The sequence below is a fragment of the Manis pentadactyla genome (assembly GCF_030020395.1).
Source record: "Manis pentadactyla isolate mManPen7 chromosome 15 unlocalized genomic scaffold, mManPen7.hap1 SUPER_15_unloc_1, whole genome shotgun sequence".
Lineage (NCBI taxonomy): Eukaryota > Metazoa > Chordata > Mammalia > Pholidota > Manidae > Manis > Manis pentadactyla.
Window position 1 is genome coordinate 4,614,685 of NW_026644588.1, and position 8,892 is coordinate 4,623,576.

Sequence of the window (8,892 nt, forward strand, 5' to 3'; positions counted from 1 at the left end):
AACAAATCACAACAACCTAACATCTTAATACAATCTAAACACCATCCATTTCCTCACACACGATAGACTAATAAATTGGACTCCCACCTCTGAAGGTGTTCGTTTTGACCTCCAGATCTGGAATCCTGATGGCCCTCTTTCCAGAGCCCCCAGCCCAACATGCCGCCAGGTCCTGCCCTTGAACGAGGCATCCTCCATGCCCTCCCCATGCATGCCAGGTGTGTAATGAGTTATAAGAACTACATATTTGGCCATTCAAGTATATATTTCCCAGGTATATTTGGTCTTCATCCACAGGTCCTGAAAACACTTCAGAGTCTTAAAGGTGAAATGGGTGTCTTGTCATGTTAATGAGAGCGGCATTTGGACCCCCACCCAAGGGCAGGGGCTGGAGGGTGAATCAGCCAAAGGCCAGTAATTTAGTCAATCATGACCGTGCAATGAAGTCCTCACAAAACTCCCTGAGAGGAGGTTATCTCTGTCTGCTCGGCTCTGCTCAAGCTGAGGATCCTGCTTCTTGGTCGGGGAGAGCTTCCATGCTTGGGGCACCAGACCGCCTCCACATGCCACCGAGCCAGGCCCCAGGCCCCACCAGGATAGAAGCTCCTTTATTCGGGACCTTGCCCCATGTCTCCCTTCATCTGGCTGCAGGCTTGCATCCTTTATTAAACTGGTAAGTGTTAATTATTCGAACCTAAGGGGGAGGTTGTGGGAGCCTCTAGTCTGTAGCTGGTAGGTCAGAAGCCCAGGGAACTGCCTGGGGCTCGCAAGGGGCATCTGGAGTGGGGTGTCCTGCGGGATGGAGCCCTTCACCCGGGGAATCTGGCACTGTCCCTGGGCAGACAGCATCAGAGGTGAGTTCTTGGACACCCTGCTGATGTTCGAGAACTGCTTGGTGTCATGTATGTGGCAGGCCCCCTCCCACATGCTTCCACACTTTGGGACCATGTCTGGAAACATGAATAAGTTTTACTACTGTTACTGCTGTGTATAATATTGTTGTCATAGATACATGTGGGAAAAGAACAAACCACTGCACCAGGTCTCAGCCCATTTCCAGTGTTGTCCGTGGCCCTAGACCTCAGACTCCCAGCCCTCAAGTGCTGGGCTTCCTCCTCCTCCCGGGACCCACGTGCGTTCTCCCAGCCCTAAATCCCTACCTTTTTCTCGTGGGCTTTAACCCTTCATACGCCCTCTATTTTCCCCAGCCACCTGCACCCCAACCCCACTTGGCCTCTGTGCCCAGAGTACCTCGCCTGAGGCCCCATCTGCCCTCTATCCGCACCCACTCCCCGCCTTCGGCCACTAGCTACAAACAACCGCATGCCCCCTGTTCTTCCACTTTATCTGTTCTTTTACTCCTCACACACGTCACATCTCCTGTGCCTTTTACCCACTCTTGGTCTTTAAGCACCTTTCTCATGATCTCCTGTCCCCAGGAACCCATTGGTACCACTTACCAGCGCAGCCGCAGATCTCCACACCCTTTCGTGAAGCCCCAGAGCCTCAAGCCCTGCCCTCGGGGCACTTGGGGACTTAATCTCCTTGTGCTTTTTAACTTTGCCTTTCTCCCCATCCCCTCTTTATCCTTCCACTGCTCCCATGCCCTCTGCACCCTCCTTCTACACCCCTTCCCCAAGTCCCCCTCATTTTACCTTGCACTATCACACATACACACACTATACAGAGTCGCTGTGCCCGGACCTCAAGTGGCAATGCTTAACAGCACCTTTGCGAAGTTGTGTCTTGCAAATACCATCTTCACTGGGTGTTGCAGGGATGGCAGGCAGAGCCGGGATGAGAAGGGCCCTCTTCTGGGCATCTAGATGTGTGATGACACCACGGTTCTTCCATACGTGAACGCCTTACCCAGGCACACATGCCCGTGTGGATGGTGTGAGTGTGACTTGATGAAGGTGAGCAGGGCTGGGTGGCTGGGTGTCGGTCTGTGTACATGTGAATGCGTGTTTGTTCTGTGGCCTGCTGAGAATGAGGCTGAGTTTATTAAGGAAAGTGTAGGTGAGTATATAGTTAAGTATATGAATGTATGAGATTGTGTATTTGTGTAGGCGCCATGCACATGTGTGTTTGCATCTGTGTGTGTGTGTGTGTGTGTGTGTGTGTAAAGTATGGGTCACTGACCATTGTGGTTTTAATCCCTGACTGGGGAGTGGTGAGGAAAGGTGAATATGGGAAGAAGTATACTTTGGTTACAAAACTTCCAAATCATATAGACTTAAAAATCGATGGCCCTTGAGTCGTGGGCTTCTAGTCCCGAGTAACCTCACACTGACATCTCTACTCTTAAAATCCTTCCCAGAAATGTTGTCTGTTTCCATTCCTCTGCTATTCATTAAATGATGGTTCAGCTCAGTGGTCTGAAGATTAAGAAAGAACTCGCTTTGAAGTAAAAACAAAAACCTCTGGGGTGCAGAGAATCCAGGGACACCTCTGCGCCCTCACATGTTAGAGCTCAGAATTTGTTGCTCTTTCCATCAGAGATCCTGTCTAACTCCAGGGAGGAGGGAGGGAGCCCCTCCCAGACACCTCCACAGTGTCTTTGGAGTGAGAAGTAGAAACTTATAATTGTTTTCTGGTAATTAGCAACTGGGGAACAAGTTTCTCAGCAATATTCTCAGCTCCCAGTCCCGCCTTCTCACGGCAGCTACGGGTGAGAACATAACTGCAGCCCCGCGGGGAGGGGCGGTCACAGTCACAAACCCATATCTGGGGGTCTGGCGGCCTGCCTCCCTCCCACACGAGTGCCGACCACCACGCTGAGCCGCGTCCTGGCAGCTGAAAGGGGTCGGGTGAGTATTTTCTATTTCAGTCCGACAGGCAGATGCTGGAGGCAGGGAGGGTTATCAGGAGTCCGGGTTAGGAAAACGGATTCTTCTGGGGTTGAACTTAGTCCAGGGCCAAACCACACAGGAAGGATGGGTTGTGCTGAGGCTGGAGCTGATCTGGGAGAGATGGGGTCCTGCACCCACACCACCCCTGAGGGCTCCCAGTGTCATTCAGTGTAATCCTCGCTGACAGTCTTGGCTGGTGTTTACTCCAAGTGGTTAATTTTTAATGGCAATCACAGCTCTAGTTTTAAATAGATCTGCACCAGGCTGTGGGCGATCGTACACTACACTTTCAGGGTTGCAAGACGTGTGCCTATAACATCTTCATGCTGCATTAAAGCTCGAATAAATCCGCAGTTATCAAATCCTTTACAGAAGCAGTACATACAAATGACAACTGCCGGAAGAGAAAGGTTTTTCTCTAACTCTGGGTGTATGAAATGATTAGCAGAGGCATTAGGTTTTTTGACGGAAGATGCCCATGATCTGTTGATGCCAGTGAGACCAGGGAAGGAGCATTTAAAGAAATGGAGATGTTTCAAAATGGATTTCAGATAGCATTTAGACAGAAGTATCTTGTGATTCGTTCACAGGCATACAAATATTCTCCTGTCAATCACAAGCTCTGAAATTTCAGTTTATAAAACACCGAGTTTTCCCACCTTAGAGATTTCATTTTGTATGTATGTCATATGGAAATATTTCACAAAGCTTGCTTTTTCTTAAATGATGTTCATAAACACATTCTCTTATGCTTCTGAAATTGCTAATACTGGGTTTCTACTCACAGCAGTATGTCACATATTGGTACCTACTATACATGAGGGCGCCTTAGAAGTGTGACTGCTGTGATAGATGTCATTTCATTGATGACATAAAAGCAAATCAGTGTTTCTGTGGCCAATCCAGTATAAAGCCCATAGTGTATTCTTTCCATACGACTGGCCGTGGATCAGGTCCACACCCACTTATACTACAACCTGGGCATCTGAATTGCATTAAGATGTTTCAGACTTTATTGCAAATTGGAATTGGCCTCTGCAAGCAATAAAAATGTATGCAACAATATCAAATAAAATACCACCAAGTGTAAAATAAGGCAAAGGCACGAAAACATCTAAATAAACTCCTGGACTTTGAAGACTACATCTAAGTAGCTTTGTTAGGAGATTGTTGTGTTTAAATGCACTGCCATTCTGCGAACCCAGCCGGGTCCCAATCTCCCCATTCCCATAAAACAGGTTTCAGTTTGATGAATCTTTGCCCGTCATCTGCCCCAGTACTCAGTGAAAATCAAAAGGCACCACCCAGAACCAGTGCCCAGTCGGCCTCTCATGAAGTCGTCAAGAATACAGGATGCATGTAGTACACACACAGCCTTTAGAATCGCCAATCATACCCTGTAAAAAGCACTTTAAAAATGTGCAACAGCCAGTACTTGGACACCCGTTAACACTAAAGAGGGAATATCGAACCAGTTGACACGATGTGGGTATAGCTCATGCCTTATATTCCCGCACGGGACCTCTGGCTCACAAGAATTTCACTCCCTGGGAATTGATTGAATGGCCAACTGGGCTCTGGCCGTAACTGTGATCATTTTGTTGCAGACCATAGTTGGAATTCTGGGGAATTTCTCTGTCCTTTATCATTACATCCTCCTTCACTTGAGTGGATGTAGGGTGAATTCCACAGATCTGATCCTCAAGCACCTGACTGTAGCCAACCTCTTAGTCATTCTCTCTAAAGGGGTCCCCCAGACGATGGCAGATTTGGGGTGGGAGCATCTCCTTAGTGATCTCGAATGTAGACTGCTTTTCTATCTTCACAGAGTGGGCAGGGATGTGGCCATTGGAACCACCTGCCTCTTGAGCGTCTGCCAAATGATTATAATCAGTCCCAGGACCTCCGGGTGGGCACAGTTTAAAGTGCACGCTGCCAAGTATATGGGCACCGCCAGCGTCCTCGGGTGGGTCCTGAACATGCTCCTCAACGTTATGGTTCTTCTGTATATGACCAGCAGAGAGGGCGGCCGGAACATCACCAGGAAAAGAGAGTATCACTACTGCCACTCCGTGACCCCCAGCCACACAGCCCAGTCAGTGTACGTGGTGTTGTTGGTTTTCCACAACGGCTTCTGTTTGGGACTGATGCTCTGGGCCAGCGGCTCCCTGGTTTTCTTCCTGTTCAGACACAAGCAGCGGCTGCAATACATTCACAGCCATCATCGGCCCCCCAGGCCCTCCCCCGAGACCAGGGCTGTGCAAGGCGTCGTCGTCCTGGTGACGTTCTTCGTCTCTTTTTGGGGCCTCTCCATGCTCTTCCACATCTGCCTGGTGGTCCTCAGCAGCCCCAGCTGGTGGCTGGAGGACGCCTCCACCCTCATCACCGCGGGCTTCCCGACCGTCAGCCCCTACATCCTCATGGGCCGCGACCCCAGAGTGTCCCCGCTCTGCCTTCCTACTAGGACAGGGGCCCTAAGTCACTGAAACCTAGCAGAAACGTGTACCGTGTATGTTCATCCCCATGGTTACTCATTACTCCCTGTCGGTGTATAAACACAGCAGGGAACAGTCACGGGACAAGAGAGCGGCCACCGGGCCACCGAGAATGACTGACGGCTGCTCTGCAAGGCTCGGTAACATGAACGTGACTCCAACGAAATAAAACCGTTACGTTAATATTATGTTATTCGCATGGGGGAAAGTCTGCGGTGGCGTTTAGGTTCTACGCAGCAGTTAGCACAGTGGTTCCGGGTAACAATCTGAAGATTAAAAAGAAGGCACTAAAAATGTAACTTTCCATCTGATAGAACACTTTCCTGACATAAACTCCTTATGGGTCTGGAGGAAGAGTTCCTTGAACCAGGTACACCAGCGGAGATGGCCATTCAAGAGACTGAACGAAGGGAACCTGCCACAGAAAAATGAAAAGCATTAAGTGAAACCGGAGGGTCAGTTCAGTTCCAGAGAGGACAGTCTCCGAGGGATGGGGAACAGGCGCACCTCACACCCCTAGAGAGCCTGCAGCCGTGTGAAACCAGGCACTCTAAAGGGAGATGAGTATTTTTAAACCGTTTTCATGTAGCGATGTCCATTTAAACTGGTATCAGACATACGACACAACGAAAAGAGATTTTTGCAGGGTTTAAAAAGATATGGTGTGAAACGTTGCTGATGAAAATACGTTCTTGTCTGGGATAAAGTTATATGGATTTGGGACTCTCTGGAAGGTAGATTGTTATCTGTAATGTGAAGATGCCAACTGGGCATGTGGGTACAAACAGGATCCAAGGTGCAACCCCATGGCTCAAAGAGGAGGAATGAGGCCCTTGTGGAGCCTTGCAGACCCCTGAAGCCAGGGGCAATGGTCATTTGGAGGGTAAGCCAGAATCCATGTTGTTGATGTGTGATTTTTTAGCCTGTGGCTATTCAAAGGAATAAAATGGATATTTCCTTTATTTTGCAAATTATTTTAATATTGGTCTCTTTATATTTACATTATAAAGCTGATACGAAGACTTGAGGTTTCAAATGCTAGAAACAAAGAATTTATTTTGCCTGAGAGATATATATTAAATTTCCTGTCAAAAAAAATAGAGGAACACATGTTGTAAGCACACAGTATACTTAGAAATATTTACTACATATTAGGCATGAAACTGTGTGCTTGTGTGTGTGTATATATATACATATGTACACATCTATGGTTGTATCGGAATGTATATACATATGTATGTTTGTGATTCTCATGTTTATGTATCTCCATATGTGTAAATTTTAAGTCAAATTGTTTTTCATCCATAAATTGGAAAATTATAAATTCAGAAATGAAAGTAATAGTAGCAGCCATAATAGCAAACTGCTTTAATAGTAAAGTCTGTATTATTTGACGTATATATAGAGAGTTTAGGTCCTTCAATATTTAAAAGTGCATGGAATATATTTTCGTTTTTCTGTATGAATCCTTATATTTTAGGTGTGTCCTTGGAAAAATATCCAAATGAATATACTAAAATGTTTTTACTTAATTAGGAGTAGTCTGTAAGGAAAATACAAAACTTGATCTATTTGGGAATAGATTCAACAACTTCTATGCCCTTCAGCATACCTGTTCAATTTTCTTATGCTTCCTAAATAAATGTTACCTGTATTAACTATTTGAAAGAACTCTGTTTTACTTATTTCCTTTAGAGATTGTATAATCAACTAGTTAAATTGCATGGAATGAATTTTTCCCTTGTTAAAAAAAAAGTATCATTGATACACAATCTTATGATGGTTTCATATAAACAATACTGTGGTCTCAACATTCACCCATATTATCAAGTCCCCTCCACGTACCCCATTGTAGTCACTGTCCATCAGCGCAGTAAGACGCTGCAGAGTCATTACTTGTCTTCTCTATGCTATACTGCCTTCCCTGTGACCTACCTATATTGTGACTACAAATTATAGTGCCCCTTAATCCACTTTTCCCTCCCTACTCCCTTCCCTTTGGTAACCTAGTCCCTACTTGGGTTCTGTGAGTCTGCTGCTGTTTTTTTCCTTCAGTTTTGCTTTGTTCTTATACTCCACAGATGAGTGAAATCATTTGGCACTTGTCTTTCTCCGCCTGGCTTATTTCACTGAGCATAATACCCTCTAGCTTCATCCATGTTGTTGCAAATGGTAGGATTTGTTTTCTTCTTATGGCTGAATAGTATTCCATTGTGTACATGTACCACATCTTCTTTATCCATTCATCTACTGATGGACACTTAGTTGCATCCTTTTCTTGGTTATTGCAAATAGTGTTGCAATAAACATACGGGTGCATATATCTTTTTGAATCTGGGATCCTGTATTCTTAAGGTAAATTCCTAGTAGTGGGATTCCTGGGTCAAATGGTATTTCTATTTACAGTTTTTTGAGGAACTCCATGCTGCTTTCCACAATAGTTGAACCAATTTGCAGTTCCACCAGTAGTGTAGGAGGGTTCCCCTTTCTCCACAACCTCGCCAGCATTTGTTGCTCCTTGTCTTTTGGATGGCAGCCATCATTACTGGTGTGAGGTGATACCTCATTGTGGTTTTAATTTGCATTTCCCTGATCATTAGCGATGTGGAGCATCTTTTCATGTGCCTGTTGGCCATCTGTATTTCTTCTTTGGAGAAGTGTCTGCTTATAGCCTCCACCCATTTTTTTAATCAGGTTATTTGTTTTTTGGATGTGGAGGCATGTGAGTGAGTTCCTTATATATTTTGAATGTTAACCCCTTATCAGATAAATCATTTGCGACTATATTCTCCCATATTTTGTCCTGCTGATGGTGTCCTTTGCTGTACAGAAGCTTTTTAGCATGATGTAGTCCCATTTGTTCAGTTTTTATTTTGCTTCCCTTGCTTGAGGAGACATGTTCAGGAAAAAATTGCGCATGTTTATATTCAAGAGATTTTTGCTCAAGTTTTCTTCTAAGAGTTTTATGGTTTCATGACTTACATTCAACTCTTTGATCCATTTCCAGTTTACTTCTTTGTATGGAGTTAGACAATCATGCAGTTTCATTCTCTTACATGTAGTTATCAAATTTTCCCTTATTTTAATCCTCGTATTTTAGCTATATTTCTTGAAAAAATACCCACTTGAATATTGTCAAATATGTTTAACCTTAGCAAGAGCGATTTGTGTAGCTGTACGTAATCCACTAATGGTTGTGTCGGGGATTCTCACTATTAGTTTATAGCGTGCTCTTCACTTCACCAGTTAAGTGTTCTTGGTTTTTCTATCACCTTTCATCTTTATTGATTTTTTAAAATAATTCTACATTTTGCCATTTCAATTGATAGTTGTACAATTCTTTGATTTTTAACTTACAAATGGCAGCACCTTTTTAAAAAGCGACCCAAGAGTAGTTATGTAGTGTACTGCATGCCAGCAATCCGACAATGGTCCATGGAGCCCTGCCAACGTGCTGTATGGTTGGCTGGTATTTTAAGTGTCGGTATCCTGGGTACATTGATGCCGGGGTTCTTGTTCACGAAGCCGAAGAATGAGCTTCACAA

General features: G+C 45.1%; 1 protein-coding gene across 1 annotated transcript; it reads left to right on the top strand.

The window, feature by feature from the left end:
* Window positions 1-4,612: 4,612 nt before the first annotated feature.
* On the top strand, window positions 4,613-5,338 carry LOC130682298 (vomeronasal type-1 receptor 2-like). The gene has a single exon (XM_057496682.1). It carries the CDS (start codon window positions 4,613-4,615, stop codon window positions 5,336-5,338), a length of 726 nt encoding a protein of 241 aa, XP_057352665.1.
* The last annotated feature ends 3,554 nt before the right edge of the window (window positions 5,339-8,892 follow it).

What these genes read in the sequence shown, in the direction of transcription:
- LOC130682298 (XM_057496682.1), top strand. Translation starts at nt 4,613, where the DNA reads ATGGCAGATTTGGGGTGGGAGCATCTCCTTAGTGATCTCGAATGTAGA.